The 26,016-nt window shown below is 39.5% G+C and overlaps 1 protein-coding gene across 1 annotated transcript in view; it reads left to right on the forward strand.

Moving 5' to 3' along the window:
- The window catches only part of STAP1 (signal transducing adaptor family member 1), a 40,400-nt gene extending 17,023 nt beyond the window's left edge, over positions 1-23,377 (forward strand). The window contains exons 3-9 of the mRNA XM_004620295.2: positions 1,070-1,183; positions 5,965-6,021; positions 9,641-9,810; positions 11,912-12,040; positions 17,952-18,021; positions 21,226-21,322; positions 23,262-23,377. Of these exons, the coding sequence (XP_004620352.1) occupies positions 1,070-1,183; positions 5,965-6,021; positions 9,641-9,810; positions 11,912-12,040; positions 17,952-18,021; positions 21,226-21,315 (630 nt within the window). The 3' untranslated portion in view covers positions 21,316-21,322; positions 23,262-23,377. The remainder of the gene's footprint in view (positions 1-1,069; positions 1,184-5,964; positions 6,022-9,640; positions 9,811-11,911; positions 12,041-17,951; positions 18,022-21,225; positions 21,323-23,261) is intronic.
- Positions 23,378-26,016: the final 2,639 nt, after the last annotated feature.

Here is a 26,016-nt window from a genome sequence, read left to right on the forward strand (position 1 = left end):
CATTAATATGATATATGACATGAATCTTGACTGATATTTTTGTTTACATTAGGAAAATTTAAAACTTATGCACATCCCTATATTACTAATTTGTGATGGATATGAGCAGCTTCTTGACAGTGAGGTAATAGCTTTTGAATTTTTGAAGAGAAGTTTGTCAGTTGTTTTGTTTTATTCATAATGAAAACACTTCAAACACGACAAACTTTAAAGTTTCATGAATTTACATATCTTTTTTACTTTTCGAGTTAAGGGAGGGAGGGGCTGTGAACTGTGGCTTTTGAGTCAAATGGAGCTGGTCAGTGTTTGTTATAGTGCATAGACTGAGTGACTTTTTATATTTAAAAAGAAAGGAAGAAGGAGGAGAAGGAGGAAGAAAGATGCAACAAAGATCATGTGATCCCCAAAGCTGAAAACATATGCTATCTGAAATTTGCAGAAAATAGCAGCTGGCCTCAGGGACAATAAAACCATTAAAAAAAAAAAAAGAAACAGTCCCACCCCAACCCCCCAAATACAAGCAACAACAAGAAATCAAACAAACCCTAATTTGTAAGATTTTCTAATTTTCATAGAGAAGGATTTTCCACCATGGCTGATTTCAATCCAGCTACCTCACTGAACATGGAGTGAGGAAAAAAGGCCTAGTAGCTCTATATTCTAGAGGATTTTTTCTATCACACTGAATAAAGATGTAAATAACCTCAAGTACATAGGAGATAGTTTTGAGATAAAATGCTTAAGAAATGAGTATTGAGTTCTAATTATCTTTAAAACTATAATCTATTACTGAATATTTACATAGTTTAATTTTTAGCAATGACTATGTTTAATTTTTAACGGTGCTGCAAAATTCTTGAATAACCAGCTTCACTTTTGCAAATCTATATACACAAGGTCTAGCAAACCAAACCCAGCTTTGGGTTGGGAAGTGATGCAAAGACCAGCTGAGAACTGAGTATTCTGTAAAATACAAATCAGATGAAAGAAAAGTATTATTTCTTTTCATTTCATAAAACTAACATGTTATGTGTGAAATAATTTCATAAATTTTCTTTTGTCTTTGCAGTATGTTGACAAATTAGACATAATAGACCTCACATGCCTTACTGACCATAATTCAAGTGAAAAAAATTGTGTGATTTTCACCCTGGTTTTGCCAAAAGAGGAAGTACAACTAAAGGTGAGTGAGAAACAATTAGTCTAAATTGAGTTCTGACTATAAACAGCATTCACCTCTACATAGTCCAGTAGCTGAGTGAAGAGGAATTATAAGAGAAGTGTCAAGTCTTATATGTTAATACTTAGATGAGATTACTTACATCTTTATTCTGTGTGATAGAAAAAATCCTCTAGAATATAGTGCTACTACACCTTTTTTCCTTGCCCATATTCCAAGTAGGGATTTTAACGGACCTGTTCAGTTGTTCATATACAAACAAGACGTTGAAACCAGATGCTTCTGTCCTCTGACAAAGTCAGAAATAGCACCTGGTGTTTAGTAAAATCTTTGTTTTGGAATTGGCATTTCTCAGAATATTCTGAGTCATGTTTAGCATGATGTGTGCTTGTCACGTTGAATTAGACAAATCCATATTTTATGAATTGAGAAATGTCCTACAATGATATCTACACTCTTTTTTACCCTTTATTTTTATTATTTTTTGCTTTTTAGGTCACACCCAGTAATGCTCAGGGGTTACTGCTGATTCTGAACTCAGCAATTACTTTTGGTGGTGCTTGGGGAATCATATGGGATTCTGGGTATTGAACTCGAGTCAGCTGCATGCCAGACAAATTGCCCTACCTGCTGTCCTATTGCCCCATCCCCAAGTGATCTACACTCTTAAGAAATAACATTATACACAAAAGTCAAAGACACATTTGATACCTGTTCCCAATTATGAAAAATGTAGGATTTTGACAACTAAATGCAATGTGAGATTCTGGATCAGACCCAAAAATTGGGAATAAAAGGTGAGTTAACATTATTAAGGCTGAATGAGATGGAGCCAGAGTGACAGTATAGTTGGTAGGGTGCTTAACTTACATGCAAGTTTTAATCCATAGCATCCCATGCGATCCCCTGCACACCGTCAGGAATAATTCCTGAGTGCAGAGCCAGGAGTATGCCCTGAAAAAATTCAATGAGAATTGTAGATTTGATTTACATAATTTGTGAAATAGATTCACCTCAAATTGAAATTCATGAGACAGATGTTGGTTCAGTTACCCATTGTATATCCAACACACATTGACTCACTTAAAATAGACACTCAAAATAGTTATTGAATTGATATTCAAAGTGAGCCACTTAAAATTAATCAACAGCAATAGCAATGTGGAGAGCAATTTACAATCAAATAAGATGTTGTTGACCTTGAAAGCAATGTTATAAAACTTTGATGTACGCCAAGGACTGGTTGAACTCGACAAGGAAAAATCATCCAACCCCATCAGGAAATGAGGCAATGAAATGAACAGGAACTTTCTCAAAGAAGAAATTCAAAGGGCCAAAAGACACATGAAAAAAATGCTCTTCATCACTGATCATCAGGGAGATGCAGATTAAAAACAACAACAAGATATCATCTCACACCACAGAGACTGGCACCCATCCAAAAGAATAAGAACAGCCAGTGCTAGTGTGGATGTAGGGAGAAAGGGACTCTCCTTCATTGGTGGGAATGCTGACTTGTCTAGCCTTTTGGGAAAACAATATGGACATTCATCAAAAAAATTAGAAATTGAGGGGCCAAAGCGATAGCACAGCGGGTAGGGCGTTTGCCTTGCACGAGGCCGACCCGGGTTCGATCCCTGGCATCCCATATGGTCCCCCAAGCACCGCCAGGAGTAATTCCTGAGTGCAGAGCCAGGAGTAACCCCTGAGCATCGCTGGGTGTGACCCAAAAAGCAAAAAAAAAAAAATTAGAAATTGAGTTCCCACTTGACCCAACAATACCACTTTGGGGAACATACCCTGGGGCCCAAAAATACACAGCAGAGACACCATCTTCGCTCCTATGTTCATTGCAGCACTATTCACAGTAGCTAGAAGCTGGAAACAACCTGAGTGCCTGAAGACAGACGATGGATAAAAGGACTATGATACAGTTATACAATGGAATGCTCTGCAGCTGTCAGAAGAAATAAAGTCATGAATTTGAGGGGAAAAGAAAAATTTAGACAACAGACACTGACAGAGACAGAGAAAGAGACCAAGACTGAGAGAGAGGAAAAGCACCGGCACAGAAGCAGGCTGTGGGATGAGGGGTGGGAGGTGATGGGTGGGAACTGGGGACTCTGGTGCTGGAAAACATACACTGGTAGAGAGATGGTGTTGGCATAGTGTATGACTGAAACCTAATCATGAACAGCTTTGTAAGGGTCTATCTCATAGTGATTCACTACAAAAAGTGACTGTCACTGTCACCGTCATCCCGTTGCTTACAGAGGTTGGAGGTATAGGAATGCAAGTAGGTGTGATTGATCATTTACAGAGGTAAAGCATTTCTTGGTGGAGGCAGTTCCCTTGGGGGGATGAACTCAAGGAGATTCTGTCTCCCAGGGACATATATATATATATTGCTTTTTTCTTTCCTTTAGTTGTACATATTAAACAATTGTTAATACTTGCAGTTATTTGGATAAACACAGTAAGAGATACAGGTTCCGAAAGTTAGTTCTCTGGGCTTCGAGGGCAAGCAAGTCCTTTACCATAAATCCCAGACTAAGTCTTCAGGCCAGTTCAGCTTTACCTCCCCGTGGAGGTCCTGTCTCTTAAGTCATAATGGTTTGCATCAAGACTGCTTTGATGCTTTCTAGACCGCCCCATTTCTATGCTGCGGTAGCTTCGCCGCTTGCCCTGGGTCCATCCCAGTCTCACTGCGGGACCTCCCTTTGTGGGGTGTTAGGAACTACGGCAACCAAAGTCTGAGTCAAATAATTATGATGGATGCCCAGGAGTAGATATATTTCCCAGTCAATCAACTCCCAAATGTTAGGAGCATAGCATTAGCCGTCTTTCTGTGTTTAAGCAAAGAACAGTGCTCTTTAGTAAAAATGAAAAGGCTATAGGGGAAATAAAAATGCAAGTAATTAACTACAAATACAAAGTTCAGAGTCAGCTAAGTAACCAAGCCTGATTTGGGGAATTGTGAAGCACAAAGGAAAGGCTAAAGATAAGCTCAGGGGATTAGAGATGCTTTTAAGAGCATTGTAGGCTTCTCTGGGGGGAGAAAAAGGGGAAATTCCCTGATGCAGCCTAAAGCACTTAGGGTTAATATTCAACACGCCATATCCATCAGCGCTCAGAACTTACCCTGGCTCTACAATAAAGTCTCTGGCAGGTTAGGGGACCATATATGGTCCTGGAGATGAAACACAGTTGACCATCCGGCCCCTATACTGTAGTATGCGTGCTATCTCTTTGGCCCCTGATTGACCCAGATTTAAAGATGGTCAATGTTAAGTATCAACTAATGGAGTAACCATCAGTAGACATATTACAGACATAAGTGTGCTAACATTGAAATTTTGGAAGGCTAAGTATCTTTGTGCAGTTAGCACTGTAGTACTGTTGTTCATCGATTTGCTTGAGCAGGCACCTGTAACGTCTCCATTGTGAGACTTGTTATTGTTTTTGGCATACCAAAAACCCCACGAGTAGCTTGCCAGGCTCTGCCGTGCAGGTGGGATACTCTTGGTAGCTTGCCAGGCTCTCCGAGAGGGATGGAGGAATTGAACCTGGGTCAAAGGCAAACACCCGACCCGCTATGCTATCACTCCAGTCCAGAAAAAATAGAAAATAGCATTCAAACATGAGTTGTTTCTTTGAGCTGAATTTTAATTTTTTTTGGCTTTTTACTTTTTGTTTTTGGTCTCACCCAGCAGTGCTCAGGGCTTACTTCTGGCTTTGTGCTCAGGGATGACCCCTGCCAGGCTCTGGGTACCATATGGGATGTTGGGGATCAAAGTGGGGTTGGCACCTGTGGAAGTTGATGTGGAGGTCTCGTTCTGTTCAGCAGGGAGAACCCTTCGTAGGGCGCAGCCGAAAGAACAGACGCAGAGCCCGGAGGAGGGAGAAAAGGCATTTATTCTATGGCAGTTACAGTATTTATACCTCCCTGTTGGGAGGAGGTGGTGCCAGGACCCCCAACAGAAATGCAGGGTGTGGCACGGGATTTAGCTAGTAATAAACAAATGCTGATAGGATAAGATCAGTAGGATTAGGAGGGCAACCTTTGCTAGGTGTGGCATGGGGTTAGCTAGTGATTAAACAAATAGTGACAGGATAAGATCAGTAAGGTAAAATGGCTCCCTGCAGGCACCCACAAGGCAAATGCCTACTTGCTGTATTGTAGCTCCAGCCCCCATGAGCTGATTTCAGTTTGCTTTAGGAATTATAATACTTTCAAGCTTTTACTTTTTTTGTTTTTGTTTTTTTGGGGGTCACACCTGGCGATGCACAGTGGTTACTCCTGGCTCATGCACTCAGGAATCACTCCTGGCGGTGCTCAGGGGACCATATGGGATGTTGGGAATCAAACCCGGGTTGGCCACGTGCAAAGCAAACGCCCTACCCGCTGTGCTATCGCTCCAGCCCCTCAAGCTTTTACTTTTACTCATTTTTTTTTTTGGTTTGTTTGGGTTACACTCGGTAGTTCTCAGGGCTTTTTCCTGGCCCTACCAGGACAATTTGCAGTCCCTGGGATGGAACCCAGGTCAGCCACATGCAAAACAAGCATTTTAACCCCCTCTTCTGTATCTCCTGCCCCTACAATACTTTGAAAATAATGCATTTAATAGAGGAAGTGTCACTCTGGCTTGGTTTTGATGGCTTTCACAATTTTAAATTTAGAAAGCAACCACTTGAAATTCTAAAGTCATTTGAAACTGATAAACATACTAGCATTCATAATTTGTATTTTCTTCTTTGTGTTTGTTTTTTGTCTTTATCTTTAGACAGAGAACACAGAAAGTGGAGAAGAATGGAGAGGCTTTATTCTCACAGTTACAGAGGTAGGTAGGATATTACTTTTGATTGGATTAATTAATTTGAAGATATACATATATAGCTCCTTAAATTTACTCATGAAATCTCTACTTTTATCAGGTAAAGAAAAAGGAAGCAAGCAAATAAGTAGATCAAAATAATTTAATATTGTGATAATTGTTTGGAAGAAACAATACAACGTAACATGCTAGCTGAAAAAATAAAGTTCCCACAGAGATCAACTTTTATTTATTTATTTATTTATTTATTTTTGCTTTTTGGGTCACACCTGTGCAGGGTTACTCCTGGCTCTGCACTCAGGAATTAACTTCTGGCGGTGCTCAGGGGACCATATGGGATGCTGGGGATTGAACCCAGGTCGGCCGCATGCAAGGCAAACACCCTACCCACTGCGCTATTGCTCCAGCCCCTCAACTTTTTATTTTTATCCTTTTGACGGTTTTATTTTGTGAATTCCAATATTTGCAGCCTTTAGAGCAGCTTCTAAAATATTTTACAATTTCTTTCAAGTCATTTACTATATATTTATAAAAATTAAATGAGATAATTTTATGAATAACACAGGCAGTATACTAGGAGAAACGACCAGAATTTTTATTATTTTTGGGGTTGGACCACACTAGCTGTGCCTTGGGCTTACCCGGGGAGTGGGTTAAGGGATTACTCGTGGTGATGCTGGGAGATCATATTGAGCCATTGAGCTTGAACAGGGTCAGCCACACTCAAGGCAAGTACCTTACCCACTGTACTAACTCTTCCACCCCTTGAGACCATCAAAATTACATCACCTTGAAACAATTGTTTCCTGAACCTTAACATAATTAAGGTATGCTTATCTACATAACTTGTGTCAATTTATCTGATACAAATACTAAGAGCTACACTTACAGTGAACTGTTGTTGCAAGGTAAGTATTATTTTAAATGAAGCCACTTTAGGGGCTGGAGTTATAGTACAGCATTGGGCACTATGCTTGTATTGCATGTGGTCCCCTGAGCACTGCCAGGAATGATCCCTGAGCACAGAAGCTTAATAGGAAGTTGAGAAACACTAGGCTCAAGTGTGTAATCACATAAATGACTAGGAATCCGTGGCTCTCTCTCTCTCGCCACCTGTGTTCAGTGGTCTTGAGCCACTTCCCCACCCAGGATGGCCGGTGCCATGGGCGGATGAAGAAGGAAATGAGGGCCGGGCGGGTTGGTGATCAGTTGCGGTTTATTCCATTCTCCCCGTGCGCCTGTTCCAATCTCACTAAGCCCCTCATTCCAGTCTCACTCTGCCTCTCATTCCCGTCTCCTCCTGTCTCCCTCGCTCATCCCTCCGCCCTCCCATTCACTGCCTTAGTCTCTCTCTAGTCTCTTTCCAACTCCCCACATTGCAGGTAGCAACCAGACCCAGGTCCAGTAGCACAATCAACATATGAAAGCCCTTCACTCAAGAGAGGGCCACTTAAGGGGTTTTTCTCCTTTCCTTGGTCTAATAACTTAATTAACATCTTAATTCTACTTCTTAACATTAGCTATTTTGTATGGACACAGTAAGAGATACATTAAGCTTGTAGGGTGGCTCTCCTGGGGACATCTCGCTGTAGATCTCAGACTACAGTGCTCAGACCAGATTAATCTTTCCTAACCCTAGCAGGGTCTTAATCTAGTTGTTACATTTTGGACCATGATAGAATTTGTCTATGACCATGCTCTTAACTTATAGTTAAGTATTATGGCACAGGAGTAAGCTCTGAGCACCACTTGGTCTGACTCAAACCACCCTCTACCAAAAATTATATGTATTTGATATCAAGATTATATTAAACTCATGTGATTTCTCTGGGTTGGAGCAATAGCACAGCAGGTAGGGCATTTGCCTTGCACGCGGCCGACCCAGGTTCAATTGCTCCGCTCCCATTAGAGAGCCCAGCAAGCTACCGAGAGTATCCCGCCCGCATGGCAAAGCCAGGCAAGCTACCCATGGCGTATTCGATATGCCAAAAACAGTAACAACAGAGCTCACAATGGAGATGTTACTGGTGCCCGCTCGAACAAATCGATAAGCAATGGGATGACAATGGCAGTGATAGTAACAGTGATTATGGCGCTTTGACCTGGCCCATTTTTATGCCAGGGTAGTTTAGAGCTCATCCTTGGTCCATCCAGTCCCTCTTTGGGACCCTGGTTTTGGGGTGCTAGGAAGTAAGGGCAACTGAGGCTTAAGTCGAGAAAACAGACGCCCCAGGGTGAATATTATTTGGAGTCAACTAACTCCCAACTTACAAAAGCATTTACTGTCTTCCTGTGTCTGTACAAAAGGAAGCTCTGAATTAAATATGCAAAGAACTTAAGGAGAAGAGAAAAGTATTATTTACAGGTTAACAGAGCCTGATTAGGAGATAAAGGTGATTGACTGTTTGGGGAAGCAAGCACAAAGAAAGAGGTTACAGATAAACACAGAGGAATGGGAGCACTGTAGTGTGAGTAACCCAATAAACTTAAGCTCCCTGTGGCAAGGTAGAAAGGACAAACCCATGTGATTCTACACTCAAGTAAAGAATTCAGGTGGTGCTTGTATATGGAATGAATTAAGAAACGTTGTTTACCATTAATATTTATCAAAATACTAATGGTCACATCAACCTATGAAGTTACTCAATTTCAAAGACAGTTCTTGAAATGGTTTTTTAAAAAATAGTCTAATGGGCAGAGAACAGAATTATAATGTGTGAATGTAAGTTTGTAATCCACTTATAAATACAGAAATACAGTCCTTGCTACTGATTCTTTGATGAGTGGCTCCATCCCAGTCCCAGGTTGCACATGGCTGGCTGTGCTCATTCCAGGCTACCTATAGAGCTAGGTTTCTTGCAGGTGTTCTGGGAACTTCCTGTCAGTGAGATGACAAGTGAGGTTTGTTGTTACTCAAATTCTCTTGTAGTGTAAGATGGGTATACTTTGTTGTGGAGCCATTTCTTAGGAGTTTAGGCACCCGGTACTGGTTTTGGTTAGTTTTCTAAAATTTTAAAAAAAGAACATGTGTTTGTTTGTTTGGGGGCCACACCGGGCGATGTTCGGGGCAACTTCTGCTCCTGTGCTCAGGGGTCACTCACAGCAGTGCTCAGGGGTGCAGAGGAGAGTGGGGGTCAGTTTGACACAAAGCTAGCACCTAAACCCCATACTATCACTCCAGACCTTAATTTTGTTTGATAATTGTAGTTTAGGTAACATGTTTGTAAATCAAGGCCAATGGTTTATTGTCGCTTGGTACTGTCTGTTCCATTGTTTTGTTTCTCTTTGTCATAGATGAGTGAAATCACCTGGTATTTGTCCTTCTTTATGACTTATTTTGCCTAGCATGATATCCTCCACCTCCTTCCAAGTTGCAGTGAACTTGAAGACTTTATCTTTTTCTTTCAGCTGCGAAGTATTACATTACTAGTTAGTGCTGAAGTTGTTTTAGACACCCACACTACACCCAATCCTCTATTTGTGTTTCTACCCATCCATCTTTCTCAGGAAAACAAAGGGCATTAGGACCAGAACAAATTCATTCATTTAAAATCACTTGCTAAAATCACTCCCTTTTGCTGTTTTTTTTTTTTTCCCCTTTGCCTTCTACATTAATTGATGTCAGTTGGCAGTTCCACAAAATGTGTCTCTCCTTCCTGGACAAGTAATTAGACTTCACGAAGTCCTAGAGCGAGAGAAGAAAAGGAGGATTGAGACAGAGTGGCCAAGTACATCTCTGAAAAATGAGAAGGAACCAATTGAAGATTATGTGGATGTACTGAGCCCTATGCCAGTGTAAGTAATTGAAAATTTATTAGATTTAAACTTATAAGTACTTAAAAATTTATTGGATTGTAATTAATTATTAATTTCTAATTACCAAGGGGCTAGTCACTAACCTTATAAAACCAGGGACAAGAAGCCGTCTCATGGATAGGCAGCGATTTATTTCAAAATGCACGTCACACGTTTCCTCTCCCATATCATGATCAACAAAATGTGAGATGCAGATTTGAACCAACTCTATTACCACACAGGAAATCCCCTCCACCCACACATTTTGACTAAGTAGCTGTTCTTTCCAAAGCTTAAACTAAATAAAAACTGCTGTGAAGAAGGAAGGAAAAGATGGTTTTTCACCATACGACCACATGATTGGCTGCGTTTCTATTTTGAAAATTATACCAGAGAGTTTTAAATACCTGAATATTTTCCCTAATTTTATGGTCAATCAGTTCAGTCTTTGGGCTTTGAGCAGACTGTGTGTAAAGTGTGTAAGGGAGGTTCAGAGGAAAAAGAAGAGGTAAAGCACATGCTAAATTCAGTGGCTTTTCATATTTATTTTTTCCTTATATTGTTGAAAGTGTGACATAGATTATAACCTTGGAACCGTGTGAATAATGTTTACCTCTATATTTCTGACAGCAGGTTGTAATGTACATTCCATTTGTACCACAGTCTCTAAAAGCTGCCCACCGTCATTGTTAGCTGGAATGGTGGCATCTGGAGAAGTGACAGTTCAAAAGGCACACAAATGGCTTCTTTTCTCTCAATAGAACAAAAAATATATATTTATGTTGTAGAGATAAATAGGAAGGTGGAAATAATTTCCAATCTCACCACTCAGATGCTGGCTGCTAATATTTTGGTAGATAGCATATCCTGCTATATTTTTTTAAAACTACATCGTTCATTGGCTACTATAATACTATGAAAATAAGATCATCCGTATTCCACTTTTCGCACACACTAAGACCAACAGTGCCATCAAGAATGCTGTATGATTCGAAGGGAGTGAGCTTAGATTCATTTAAATTATCAGTTGTTTAAAACATGGACGATATAAGATAAGCATATATAGAGATCTGTTGTATTCCTTAAGAGAAAGCACAGTTGAGGGCCTGAGAGATAGAATGGAAAGTCAAAGCACATGCTTCACATGAGACCAGAACCAGTTTGATCTGTGACACCACATGATCCCTGTAGCATTTCCCGAGCAGCATCCCTGGAGGAGCACTGCATTCTCAGGCCCTGCCATCCAGAAGCCAGCCTGGCTGATAAAGAATTGGCAGGTGAATGCTGCTTGGGGTACCTCCTGATGCCCCCTCAAAGAAAAAAATGAGAATTATTTATAACTCAAGACTGAAGGTACATTCTTCATTCTTTTGTTAGATTGTCAAGTGACAGTAGTTATACTTTTCAAGTCCCTTTTGGGTAGAGGCATTGAAAGGATGAGGGAAAGAGGGCCCTAGGCATAGGCAGAGTTGTAGCACATACTTGTAATAACTAATTTTATTATTGTGATTGGAATAATATGGCTGGAAAACAGGGCAGGAAGGATGCTAAATAGTGCCCTGGTGAACTGGGGTCCACTTTGGATACTGGGGTAACGGGGCAGGTGTGATCAATGCAAGAGCTCAAGGATGCAACACTGTTTGGGTTCTCCAGATCTAAGCGTTTGGGGGTACTTAGGGAACACCTGAGGGTACTCGGTGCCTCCAGGGCTGCACCCAGCGGTGCTCTGGGAACTACCTGGTGTCAAGGACACAACCTGCTTGATCAAATCTAATTTCCATGCTAAATCCCTGACCCAATAAAACTGGAAATTTTATGGTCATTGAGTAGTTCTTAAAATTTCTTTAAACATTTTTTAAGTAATGAAATTCACCAGTTAAAAAAGACATTTTTGGGGGCTGGAGTGATAGTACAGCAGGTAGAGAATTTGCCTTGCACACAGTCGACCCGGGTTCAAATCCCAGCATCCCGTATGGTCCCCTGAGCACTGCCAGGGGTAATTTCTGAGTGCAGAGCCAGGAGTAACCCTTGAGCATCACCGGATGTGACCCAAAAAGCAAAAAAAAAAATACATTTTTTCTTTTTAATCTCTCCTTTGTAGATGCTTTTATTCAGTATCCCGGAAAGAAGCAACTGAGATGCTGGAGAAGAACCCTTCCTTGGGAAACATGATCCTGAGGCCTGGCAGCGACAGTAAAAACTACTCTATCACTATCCGACAGGAGACAGAGTATGTTTAACTAAAATCATGTAGAGTTAGTAACAATATTACGCCACTTTAGAAAACACAAGAAATGCTGGCATTCTGATGGGGCTAAAAATATGAACAAAAGAACAGACAGAATGTTTTATGAGCAATGCTAAACATTGAGCCAATGCTAATATTGGCAAGTTGGGAAGAAGAATAAGCAATTTAACTCTGAATATAGTTTATTTGTTCATTTCAACAAATATTTGTCAAGCAACTACCGTTGACCTAGTATTGTTCTAGTTATTGCAGACACAACTGAGAACAAAGCAACATCCTTGCTTTAAAAAATTTCATTTTTGTAAGGAGACACGGAGGATAGATACACAAAAATGTAGTTATTTGGTAATAAGATCTATGGAAGTTGACAGGATACAGGTGTGGAAATTCTCAGAAGAGACTTAAAGTTAATTTTGCTAAGGGCCAATGTTATTACTCTACAGAAGTCAGAGGAGGCCCACTTTGCTGATGGACAATTAAGTAGAGACATGAAGAAATTGAGGGAACGGAATTTGCCAATATTTGGACCAGAACAATCTAGGTAGCAGGTATAAAAATCAAGAGGAAGGAGAAGGCTTGGTTTGTTCAGGAAATATAAAGGTCACTAATACTGCAGAGTGGCCAAAGGGAAAGTAATAGAAAATAAGATTCCAGAGAAGACTGATCTCTCTAAGTCATTTTAACCTTCTATGATTTCATTATTTTTTTCTTTTAAGGGAATGCTAATGTTTGGAGTTATAAATTTTAACTGGTAGATAAAATATGATAATCAATTTAGAATTTAGTTGGTTATCTTGAAACAAACCCAAGTGACGTAGAAATTATGACTGTCATTAAATGTCAGCTGCATTTGGAAGAATTCTTGAGAGAAAAATAGATTTTTCTGTTAACTGCATCCGGTTTAAGGATTTTGTGTCTTTTCAGAGTTTAGGAACTTAAGTATCACCAACAAATATAATATTTTTAGACTTTACTTTCACTTTTAAAATGAGTCTATGCATACAGATCTTCTATTACAATACTGAATCTAACTGCTTGAAAGCAAATTAGATGACACAAGAGAGCAATTTAATTTTTTATTCAGAGCGTCCTTTTCTAGGTTGGACTGAATGTTGGATGCATTCGTGCATGAATCCTGTGCTATTCTACATGATGTGAATAATCTGAGACTTAATGGGATAAAATCTAAAATGTAATCATGCTTACCCCCAAAGCCATATTTAGAAAGCAAGGAGGTAGAATGGCCCAACTAGAGCAGCCTGAAGTTGGTGCAGTATGTCAGCTTATTTAGACTTTGAAGAATAGTTTATGCCTGAAAGTGACTAAGGAAATATTTAATGTTGTTGCTTGTATTTTACTGCACCTTTTCTATGATGGTATGAATTGCTATATGTTTTCTAATGCCTCAAAACAGGTCTTCTACAATGCAGTCTGTGCTTAAGTAGTCTGTGCTTGAGACTACTTAAATTTAAAAGGTATCATTTATAGAGTGTATTTGAATTTTAGTTTGTAAAATTGGGGTTTATAGAGCTTGTTGAAAGGCTTTGTCAGAAGCCTGTATAAGACTTTGTCAGAAGTCTAGGAAACACCTGCTTAACCCACAAAACCAATGCATTCTCTTACAGGTTGTAGGAGAAAAGTTCAGTCATGAAAATTAGATGATTGTGTCTGGTAAAATACTAGCTCAAAAAGAACAAGGTTGTTTACAAAGCAATCTTGAAAGTAAAGTGATCTCCATCTGTTAATCGATCAGCTGTGGGAGGGAAGATTGTAGTTCCCAGGAAGAAACAAAAGCCCATTCATTGCCAAAATAATCAAGTGACTCCTCTTGAGGTAAATAATTATTCTCCTTTACCCAGCCCAGTGATGTGTGACTTCATAGCATACTTCGGTTTTATTGAAACTGTTATGACTACATTTCAAGTTAGTACTGTAAATGCTTTGCAAAGTCGTTAGACAAGGAGTCTGTAGAAAATATTTACCCCCAAACACATTCTTTTGTAAATAATGGGGTCACAAGCTAGCAAAAATACTTACCACATTATTTGTTATTATGAGAGTGTGTATTCCCCTCAGCCCAATGGCAGTTTACTTCTTTTTTGAGGTCATAGTCAGAAAAACTCAATAGAACACTTTTATAAATTTCCCCCTTTTCTTTACTCCTTCGTAAAAACAACCAAATATGAAAAAAAACCCAAATGTTAAATATGGAAGTGAAAGGCGTGGTGACTAGTTGTTTTTGCTGTTTTTTGCTTCAGAACTTAGTTCATTAGTCAAAAGTTCCTACAGACCCTGTTTTGTTGGCCAATTTTCCTTCCCTGCTTGACCATGAATGTTGATAATAGTGATGATGATGATTATGATGGTGGTGGTGGTGGTGGTGGTGGTGATGATAATATAATGATGATGATGATGATGATGATAATGGTGATGATGAAGTTGATGATGCTGATAATGATGGTGATGACCATTATTGACAACAATTATTGCCCTGCTTACATGCTGCGTGCTCTGTTGAAAGATAGGAACAATGCAAACAGAGACAGTATTTCTCATGTTTTTGTTTTTGTTTGGGAACACACCTGGAGGTGCTCAGTACTACCAGTTCTGTGCTTGGGTGTAGATGCTGGCATGACGGACAGGAGCGGCAGTTAGCAGGGGATCATATAGTGCCCGGAAACTTGGGCCTCCTGCACAGTGTGTACTAGTGTACTCTCTTTGGCCTCAGGTTTTGCAAATAAGCAAGCAAAGATTCACAGAAAGTTCTTTTTTAAAAAAATTTATTTATTTTTTAATTAGTGAGTCACAGTGAGAGTAGTTACAGATTCACAAATTTTCGTGCTTGTTTTTCCCTCATGCAATGTTTAAGAGCCCATCCCTCCACCAGTGTCCATTCTCCACCACCAATGAACCCAGTATCCCTCACACCCACCCCAGTCCCATCGCCCCCACCCCACCTCGCCTCTGTAGCGGGACATTCCAATTTGATATCTCTCTTTCCTTTTGGGTGTTGTGGTTCCAAATAGGGGTATTGAGTGGTCATCCTGTTCAGTCTCTAGTCTACTTTCAACACGCATCTCCCTTCCCGCACAGAATCTCCAATCACATATTACTTGGTGTTCCCCTCTCTATCTGGGATGACTTTCCCCCAGCGTGTGAGGCCAGCTTCCAAGCTATGGAGCCAATCTCCTGGTATTATATACTACTATTCTTGGGTATTAGTCTCCTACTCTGTTGTTCTATATTCCACAGATGAGTGCAATCTTCCTATGTCTGTCTCTCTCTTTCTGGCTCATTTCAATTAGCATGATACTTTCCATGTTGATCCACTTATATGCAAAGTTCATGACTTCATCCTTTCTAATAGCTGCATAGTATTCCATTGTATAGATGTACCAAAGTTTCTTTAACCAGTCATCTGTTCTCGGGCACTCGGGTTTTTTCCAGATTCTGGCTATTGTAAACAGTGCTGCGATGACCATATAAGTACAGATGTCATTTCGACTATACTTTGTTTCTCCAGGATATATTCCCAGAAGTGGTATTGCTGGATCAAATGGGAGCTCAATTTCTAATTTTCTGAGAATCGTCCATAGTTTTTTTCCAAAGGGGCTAGACCAGTCGGCATTCCCACCAGCAGTGGATAAGGGTCCCCTTCTCCCCACATCCTCTCCAACAGCGGTTGCTTTTGTTCTTTTGGATGTGTGCCATTCTCTGTGGTGTGAGGTGGTATCTCATGGTTGTTTTGATTTGCATCTCCCTGATGATTAGTGATGCAGAGCATTTTTTCATGTGCCTTTTGGCCATTCGTATCTCTTCCTTGGAAAAGCTTCTGTTCATTTCTTTGCCCCATTTTCTGATGGGGTTGGATGTTTTCTTCTTGTAGAGTTCAACCAGTGCTTTATATACCCTTGATATCAACCCTTTATTGGACGGGTATTGGGTGAATAGATTCACAGAAAGTTCTAAGCCTAGGCACATGTTTAAATTACTAAAAAATGGTTATTATTGAAAGTTTGTGCCAGGCACTATATAGAACTTCTCAAATACTGAGAATGGTTTCATGAGAGGCATTGCAATCTTGGTCTCATAGGAATTTGAACATAGATTTTTCTATTTAAAAAAGACATGCCCTTCAGGATTTCTATCCATCTTCTAATACTTTTTTCATTGTATTACAGATATTTAATTTGAATGTGCAGTTTTCAAAAATAACTGCATACTTATAAGGTTGTTTATAGTCGGGGAAACAAAGAAAACAATCTGTTACCCCAAGGAGGGTGTTTGTGAAACTGCCTCTGTCCAAGAATGTTTTCTTTACCAATCTGTAGATTTCTGAACAGTCGGCATTAACTAGATTTCTTTTTTCTTTTAGAGGGAAAGGGTTGCTTAGGTTTTGTCCCATGTTTTTAAAGTAAAGCTTTAGAATAAGCCATTACAACTAATTTATTAGCTGTTTTCAAGCTACTGTGAGACAGGACAACATACTACTATAGAGAAAATTGGGATACTATGGTGGGCGAGCAGAGAGCCCTCTGAATGGAAGTATAGTTCAGTCCTAGGGAAATGTGACCTGGAAATGAAGAGATCAGTGATAAAAAAGGCCCTCTGGCAGTTTAACTGGTGTTGGTTAAGATAGCCACTGTAAATTGAACACATGTTAAATTACTTCGATTTTCAAAAAAAAACAAAATGTCAGCATAGTGCTATTAACCTTTCAGCATTGGAAAGTCTTTGTTTAAGCACTTTTGCCATATAAATCAAGTGAATCCTAAGACAATCCTAATGTTTACTAGTATTCTACCAGACACAATCCTAATGTTTAAAACTAAGTGGCATAGAGACTTACTTCTGCTGTCAGTAAAAATTAAATTAAATCTTATGGGTCAGAGTGGTAGTATAGCAAGTAGTGAACTTACTTTGCACACCACTGACCTGGATTCAGTCCCCTGCTACCCAGAGCCCTGATGGGGTGAACCCTGAGCACAGAGCCAGGAAGCTCTGAGCACCAACAGGAGTGGCCCAAAATAATAGCAACAATAAAATAATAACATTAAAAATTGAGGTGCATAAGGTGTGTTTCTTGTACATATACAATTCACAGTCAAATTACCATGTTATGGCACAATTCAGAGTGCTTTAACACTGTAAAAGAGAAAGACATTAAAATTCATCAGCTATACCTACATTCCCACTACTCAATATTTTTTCAGTCTCTAAATAAACTGATATCTTATTATAAGATATCTTATTTAAATAAAGTGTGGTATATGAGCTAGCAGAAGGATTGGCCCAAAATAGGGATAATATGTAGTTTTCTTATTTCTTTATTTATTGCTTTTTGGGTCACACCTGGCGATGCACAGGGGTCACTCTTGGTTCTTCACTCAGGAATTACCCCTGGCAGTGCTCAGGGGACCATATGGGATGCTGGGAATCCCATGGGAAGCAAACACCCTACCTGCTGTGCTATTGCTCCAGCCCTCAATTTTCTTATTTAATATAGAGAATACATATTAGATTTGTGCATGCCCACATAAGATTTATATTGTCTACTTTGCTGTCATCAGAAAAAACTAGGTATTAATTTCTCCCAGAAAGTTTTCAGTTCTTGATTTATTTTATTCTATTTTTTCTTCACTTTCACCCACTTAGTGACCACACCTAAGTGTCTAGGTTCCCTACTTCCAAAAGAGACAAAACTGGTAAAATAAGGGGGAAAAAAAGCGCAACAAATTTGTGTATTTGTATGTGTGTAGGAGGGCAGCTGGGACAAACTACAAACGTGAGAACATTAAGTTTGCTGTCCAGGTGGTATTTTATATGCGCCTTTATTTATTTTACCCAACAGTATGATGGAACGGAAATTATCTTTTTCTTTCTTCAGTTCTAGTATGCCACAAATCAAGCACTACAAAGTGATGAATTCAGGGAAAAGCTACACTATCGAACTGGAAAAACCTGTAAGTAGTGTTTGCTTGTTGCTGAGTTTTTTTTTTGCTTCTTCCCACTCGTACCTTATATAATACACAGGCAAGGTGGGCAAGCTTCTTGCCGAGGAACCTCATGCTAATGAAAAACAGCCATTCAAGGGGCCCAGGTGGCAGCAACCTGGGTAAGAAGTGAGATGCAAGAGCAGGCAGGCGGAGAGAGTAAGATTGTTGAAAATTTCCACTTTTTTCTCTGCCTATCTTTGTGGCTGGGCTGGAGTGTGATAGCACAGTGGGTAGGGCGCTTGCCTTGCATGCAGGCCGACCCGTGTTCGATTCTCTGTCCCTCTCCGAGAGCCCGGCAAGCTCCCAGAGTATCCCGCCCGTACAGCAGAGCCTGGCAAGCGACCCATGGCGTATTCGATATGCCAAAAACAGTAACAAGTCTCACATGGAGACGTTACTGGTGCCCGCTGGAGCAAATCGATGAGCAACGGGAGGACAGTGACCTTGACAGTGATATTTGTGGCTAGAGCTGCTTGTAGAGGTATTTTTGTTAAGCATTTACTTCACATCTTCCAATTCTGAGTATTCCTGTTTATTTCAGGTGGGGACATTCTGCAAATACCTAGTTCTTTAATATGTGCCAAGCAGAAGTTCAGATATCCCACTCAGTGCCAATAATGACAAAGGGATTTTTCTTTCTGGCCTGTAACTCTTCTACCTCACTGATATACAATGGTGTTAATGATTTTATTACTAGATAATTGTGTGAGGCCCAGAGCTCAGTACTTTACATATGCCATTTAATTTCATCGGCAACATTTTAAAGGTAATGCCTATTATACAGATGGAAAACTGTGTTTATACTAGTCTCAGGCAACGGAAATGTATTAAACATGAGCAATGTTCCAGGATGCTGGACAAATGGAATCTGATTTAAGACTTGGTAGTAAGAAGGGGAAGGGAAGTGATACAGAAGCAGCACGAAGGTGTTGATATGACTTCTCGAAAGTGGAGTTTCTAGTTCCTTTGCCACTCCAGTTCTTAGTGGCTGATGAAACAGACTTGTAGCGATGATAAGACCACAGGGTTGCATTTCCTGTGCTTGGATCATAACCTCGAGAGTGCAGTAGAGGCTTTTGTCAAGAGCAAGGCGCTGCTGATTTATATCACTCCGCTTAAAACGTAGCTGTAAGCACTTCTCAGAACTTTGTTCTCATGCTTGTACCTAATTGGAATTTTTAAAGCAATCTGTGAAAACAAAAGAAAAAGAATCTACCAGGAAATAAGAGATCACCCTTGACCCTAGATGATAGAAATGAGGATAGGGAAGGAAACAAACAGGATGGGGGTTGGGGGAGTTAGAAGAAACGAATGGGAGGTGACAGGGGTAGGGTCAGGGGCCTGGAGTATACTGGTGGTGTGGCCATGTGATATATGTATGTATCAAAACTACAAAGCCAACATTACTGTAAGCATGAGTCAAACTACAACAACCAAACTGAAAAATGTGCCTGTCAAGGAGGAAGACTGGAGGGTGGAAGGAAACTTGGGGACATTAATGAAGGGAAAGTGACACTGGTGATGGAAGTGGTATTAGAACACTGTACACCTGAATAGCACTGTAGCACTGTCGTCCTGTTGTTCATTGATTTGCTTGAGTGGGCACCAGTAACATCTCCATTGTCGGACTTGTTACTGTTTTTAGCATATTGAATACACCATGGGTAGCTTGCCAGGCTCTGCTGTGAGGGCGGGATATTCTCAGTAGCTTGCCAGGCTCTCCGAAAAGGATGGAGGAATCAAACCCCGGTCCGCCGCGTACAGGGCACACACCCTACCCACTGTGCTATTCCTCCAGTCCATACACCTGAATAACTATGCAAATCATAGCTGACATTATTTAATTATTTTAATATAAAAAAAAACTTCGAATGAAGTAAAGAGAGAATTAAAATGTCAAAAAATAATCTAAGTGGCCAAGATATGGGAAGAAATGGTTAGAGGAGAGTGGACCTCTGAAATTAGTTACTCTTACTTGTCCGTGGTCTGAACAGCTCACAGAATAAGGACTACTCTATCACCATTCACAAAGCACAACCCTACTCCTTATCGGGGATGTGTTTTGAATGTTCCTTTTCATCTTCAAGTTTAATTGGGTTTACCCAGTTTAAACTCATTTGCTTGTATGAAAAGGTTTAGGTGGTAGGAGCTGTAACATTACTACCTCCTAAATCTAGTAAATTATCCTGTTATGATGAGATACTAAAATGCTAGATTCTCAAGCTTTAAAGTCCTTTGGCTTCAAGCAGAAATACTCTGTGGCCAAGTTAAGTAAAAATGGATTTATTTAAAGAAAATAGAAAGTAGAGTGTCTGAAAGGCTATACCAAAACCTTTATGGATTTTAAGTAGTTACAGGTTTCTCCAGTATCTAAAAAGCAGGGGGTTCCTATAATGTCTTTTATAAGCCAAAGCTATATAAAGCAAAAAACACTGATTATTAATTTACCTACAGGTTTTAAGTATTCTCAAACCCTCTCACGCCTCCACAATAACCTGTCAAATCATCCCAAGAGCACATCAAATCTAAAATAACACTAGCACATAGTAAGAGCAAACAATATCATAAATACACACATGCATGAACTAGTTGATGAGACAGAGACAAAAATGCCACTTACTACAAAAGGTGAACACTTCCTCTAGAATGCAGTAAAATATGGTCTTATTTTTTTCCTAAAAGCAGAAATTCTCTTTGGATTTCTCTTGCTTAACAAGATCAGATACTAATCTAGGTATTTCATGAAAGGAAAGTGGAGAAGTAAGTATTTTTGGAAAGCAGAAGAAACCTCTACTTGTGGTAAGACACATCTGATTAGGACACTGCTGTCTTCCTTGATCCTCTACTCAAGTTCAAAACCAAAGGAGCCACTGTCTGCTTAACTTAGTCACATTCCCATGGAAAGTTGGGGAAGAGTAGGGCACCCAATTATTGTCCACCAAAATGTATTGAGTAGAAAAGGGGTAGTTCTTGAACAGGAAATCAGGTATGATCATAAAGAAACGGAACTCAGGGCTAGGTAAAACTTTGACTATTCAGTAAACCATCCAGGTGAGATATGAACGATTTTCTGGAGGTCAGAAAATGTGCAATTATTTCCACTAAATTTTAGTTGAGATTTCTATTACTCTATCTTTACACTTAACCTTCTCTCTCTCTCTCTTCACATAGATAACTCTCCCAAACCTTTTCAGCGTCATTGATTATTTTGTGAAGGAAACACGAGGAAATTTACGACCATTTATATATTCAACCGATTAAACCTTTGGTATGTTCCTCACTTTGTCGTGTTATGGAAAGAAAAAAAAGTCAATAAACCCTGTATGTGATTTGTAATACTAATCAGATAGAACTCTAGTTCAGCTTTTATATTTATCCCTTTGCAAAATCATTTGCCACTGACTGTGAAAATGAGAATACCGATATCCTGATGAATGGTTAATGGGCCTACTCTAGAGAATAAATATTCTGAAGAATATCATGTCATTATACTAGTTTCCTTGGTTTTATCAATCAAGTTCAGAGATAAGAAGAAAACCCTACTAATATAAAGTTATACAAGCCAAATGAATCATTTAAAGGTATGGTCTAGCAACAATGCTAGAGACTCCCGACAGACTAAAATGCATGAGGGGCTGGAGAGATGGGTCAACCGACTGGGCACCTGCCTGGAGTGGCTCCTCAGCACTGTGGGGTGAAACTCCCAAATAAAACAAGATACTTCATTACTCCCCCACGTGTGTGTTTGTGTCTACACACACATATACACACTCAGTGTTAGAATGCATGCCCTGCGTGTGTGAGAAAGCCTGGATTCAATTCCTAGCAACATTAAAAAAACCCACCAAATTATGGCAATTGGAAATTAGATAAATTGAGAAAAGGTTTCATTTCAGTGCAAAGTCAGGAGTGCAAAAACCAAAAAACAAGGGTAATGAGAAGCTGAGGACTACAACTATAGTCTAGCTTGCTGCAAAATTCACAGGGTGGCTTGTTTATAAATTATCAATTACTTGAAAGAGTGATAAGAGACTTTTAAACTGTGCACACAACTCTGGCTGCAAAGTTCTATGCTTATGAAACTAGGTCTGTCTGTAGGCCACTTCTGGGCAGGGCAGGGCAGGGCAGGACAGTTTGGATGTGATTTTCTCCATCCTTTGAAACAATCCTCGAAACTTATGGCCATCGACAAGCTGGAAGGAGAGGTAAGATATATCCAACTGAGGCCCTGCAACTAGTAACAGGGAATGCGCCTGTCTGGCAAATGGCCAGCAGCACAGGCTTTCCTAGGAGACTGGGAGTGACCAAGCAGAGCCTGGTGCAGACATCAAGGACTGCTGGTTGTGTCCCAAATGCCTCCAAAAATTAAAAAAAAAAAAGATACTTCAAACCTATTTGGATTTAATTAAAACAAGTCTCTGGTCCTAGAAATTTAGAAGGGAAATAACTTTGGCTAGGGTAACACTTAAAATCTAGATAAACATGGCTAAGAAACTTGTGACAACAATTTAAAAACCTAATTGGAAGGAACTTTTTTTTTTGGTGCGGGGGTGCGTGGGAGGCGCAACCAACTGGGCTCAGGGCTTACTCCTGGTGCTGTTCTAAGGGATCAAGCCCAGTGACACTTGGTGGACCATATAGGTTGCTGGGGAATTGAACCTAGTTGGATACATACAAGAAAAACACCTTATCTGCTGTACTACCTCTCCAAGCCCAATCTGAAGGAACTAAAAAAAATTATGTTTCTCACTTTGTGTAGGAATCACCTTGCATACACAGTACAAAAAACAGCTGTGATCGTTTAGCTTGCCTGGAATTTTCTATAGTTATCAATTAGTGACTGGTGAGGCAGCCCTGTTTACGTTTGGTTAGCTTTCAGTGACAATTATTCTCTGATATTGTCTGGAACACCCCATCCTTGAACTTCTGCATGCTAATCCAATTTCTGGCTTTGAAATAACAAAGTCCATTCAATAATAACAATGTCCCCTTTCTTTGCCTTATCCTCAATTATAAATTGTTGGCCCTTTAGTCTCATCTTTGACTTGTATTCTAATTTCTGAACAGCTCTCCTAAAATAGCACAAGGAATGACCTCAGTATAGATATGGGCAACATAATATATTACTTGCAAAGACAAATAAACACCATGTAATAAAAATCTTAAGGAATAAGCTATTAATATGCTTTCATCCTCTTTTTTCTCAGAGACCAAAGGATCTCCTGGAACACCCTCAAAACAAACAAAAAGCTAGAGGGAGGGGAATTGAATACAGGTTGCCTCCTGGATAAATAGAATTATGGCAGTCATCTAATTAAATGTTGGCACAATTAGTATTAGCATTAATCAGTATGAGTATTAGTACTACCTTAATAAATACTAATTAATACTGGGTAACAAATTATCTCCAAAATATGATGGTTAAGTCTATAGACATTTTATTTAATCCGCCTTTTTCACATCGGCAATCTCAATATGATTTGACTGGGCAGTTCTTGCTGCCCTTTACATGACAGTCACCAGATTGTGGCTTGACTGAGCCTGGATAGACCAAGATGGCCTCATCCTCACAGCTGGTGCTGGCAGCTCCTTGAGCCACTGAGTAGCAGAACAAATCTCTACTTCTGGTTCCCAGTCTGTGGGATTAGCCCTTGCTCTTGCACTAGAAATTTTCTAACCGTAGGTGAAAAATGTTGTTGCGTACCGTTGGGCTATAGAAATTTGTAATGTTGAGGTCGACAGACTAGGAAACTTACTGCAGAAGCTGTCAGTTTGATCATTCAGTGTATAATGTCTTAAATATTCTTTCTGCATTTCTCTTTAAAACTGTTTTCAAATTTTCAAATGACAATCACTTTTTTTGATGTGCAATTCTGAGTTTTGACAACCACAGTCAAGCTACAGGACATTCCATTACCTCAAAAAATAGTTCTATTTTCTTCCTTTGTAATCAGTGCTACTTTTTACCCACATTTCCTGACCATCTCTTTTCCAGTCCTAGAATTTTGCTCTTTCCAGAATGATTTTTCAGAATATTTTATAAATAAAATCTCAGTATAAAATCTTTTGACTGTTTTCTTTTACTTATTAGTGTCTAAGTTCACATAAGCATGGTTTGTCTTACTAACTCACTTTTTAACTGATTTAATTTTACCCTTTGAAGGTATTAGTACTCATTCAACTTTTGCAATGTGTTGACATTTTGTAATTATTAAACTACATATTAACATATCTGTGCTCAGTCTTCACTTTAGTAAGGTATCTAGAGATAACTGGTCTGTCTGACCTTATGACGGTCAAATATTTTCTGAAGTTGTCCTACCATTTTATACCTCTACTTCAATCTTTGAGAATTCTAGTTTCAGTATGTGCTTTGGTCATTTCTAAAGAGCAGTGTTCTTTCTGTGGGTTTTAATGGGGTCCTTACCCAGACAGTGGTACTCAGGGGACCAGGACAATTCCTGGTGGTGCTGGGGACCAGCAAGCTAGCCCTAGTTGTATACAGGAGTAATGTGCTGTCAGGAATTCAATTCAGGGCTTTCCATATAAATATCATCTGCTCCACCACTTTGGTGATCTTCCTCGTTGTCTATGTGGCTTTTATATGTATTTCCTTAAAAAAAAAAAGTTGAATACTGTTTCACAAAATACACTTTCAAAGTATCTGCTGGAACATTTCACCCACTATTTTTATTGGACTGTTTTCTTATATTATTTTGACCTGGCTAGATGTACTCTGAAGAAAAGTCCCTTGTCAGACACCAACAGAGTCTATAGCTCAGCTCAGTCTCATAGGTAATTCAGAAAACTTTGTCTCTAAAATAGAATCAAAATGATCCTTCCCTACTAGCGTCTCTAGTAAATGGCAGAGCATATGAAAAAGTATCAGTGGAGGATGAAATCATCAAGCTGAGCATTAAGTTTTTGTATAAGCAATGTTTTAAACATAACATCAACATACAGTTAAGGGCAACATGATGCACAGACAAACAAGATATCAATGTGGAGTAGTTGAAGGAAAAAACAGACCAGACAGAGATTTGGGAACTCTGGGAATTATGAACCAGACAGTAAATAATGTTTTTCATGTTCACAAAAGCTAAAGTTTGGAAATTTTAGTAAGATAATCGGAAACTTCAAAATGGCAGGTTTTATTTCTAGTATAAATTTGAGAACTGAAAATATAAAGGGCTAAGAATAACCAAGATACTTACAGAATGAAAGTTGGAAAAATTTTTGCTAAACAGAACAAAATACCCTATGGGTTATATTGTGAAAAACAAAGATTTCATGGGAATGTGACACATACAAAATACTTCATGAGGGGCCGGAGCGATAGCACAGCGGGTAGGGCGTTTGCCTTGCACGCGGCCAACCCGGGTTTGATCCCCGGCATCCCATATGGTCCCCCCCAAGCACTGCCAGGAGTAATTCCTGAGTGCAAAGCCAGGAGTAACCCCTGAGCATCACTGGGTGTGACCCAAAAAAAAAAAATAGAAGAAAATACTTCATGAATCAAGAACTTCAGTGTGAAAGACAACACTAAAACTCTCAGAAAATCTGAAAAACCCAGGTATGTGGGACTTGTGACCAAAATCTCCAGGCTCCAATGGAGTCAGAAATGGGTGACCTCAACCATCTCCCTGTGCTTCCCATAGCCTGGCAGTCACACCTATGAACCGCCTCTGGCGCTATATAAGCTCATTAACAGTCAGATCCAGACTCTATATAAATATCCTCAGAAGAAAGTAACACATCTCAGAAATGCCTCCAGATCCCTTCACCATCCAGTTAAAAAGTATATATATATATATATATATATATATATATATATATATATATATACACACATATACATATACATATATATACATACACACACACATATATAAAAAAACCTCAGCTGTATCACCATATTTGAAATTTTGGAATTCGTGGAGCGTGCAGCTATACATCTCATAC

This window comes from Sorex araneus, chromosome 5, assembly GCF_027595985.1.
Source record: "Sorex araneus isolate mSorAra2 chromosome 5, mSorAra2.pri, whole genome shotgun sequence".
Classification (NCBI taxonomy): Eukaryota; Metazoa; Chordata; class Mammalia; order Eulipotyphla; family Soricidae; genus Sorex; species Sorex araneus.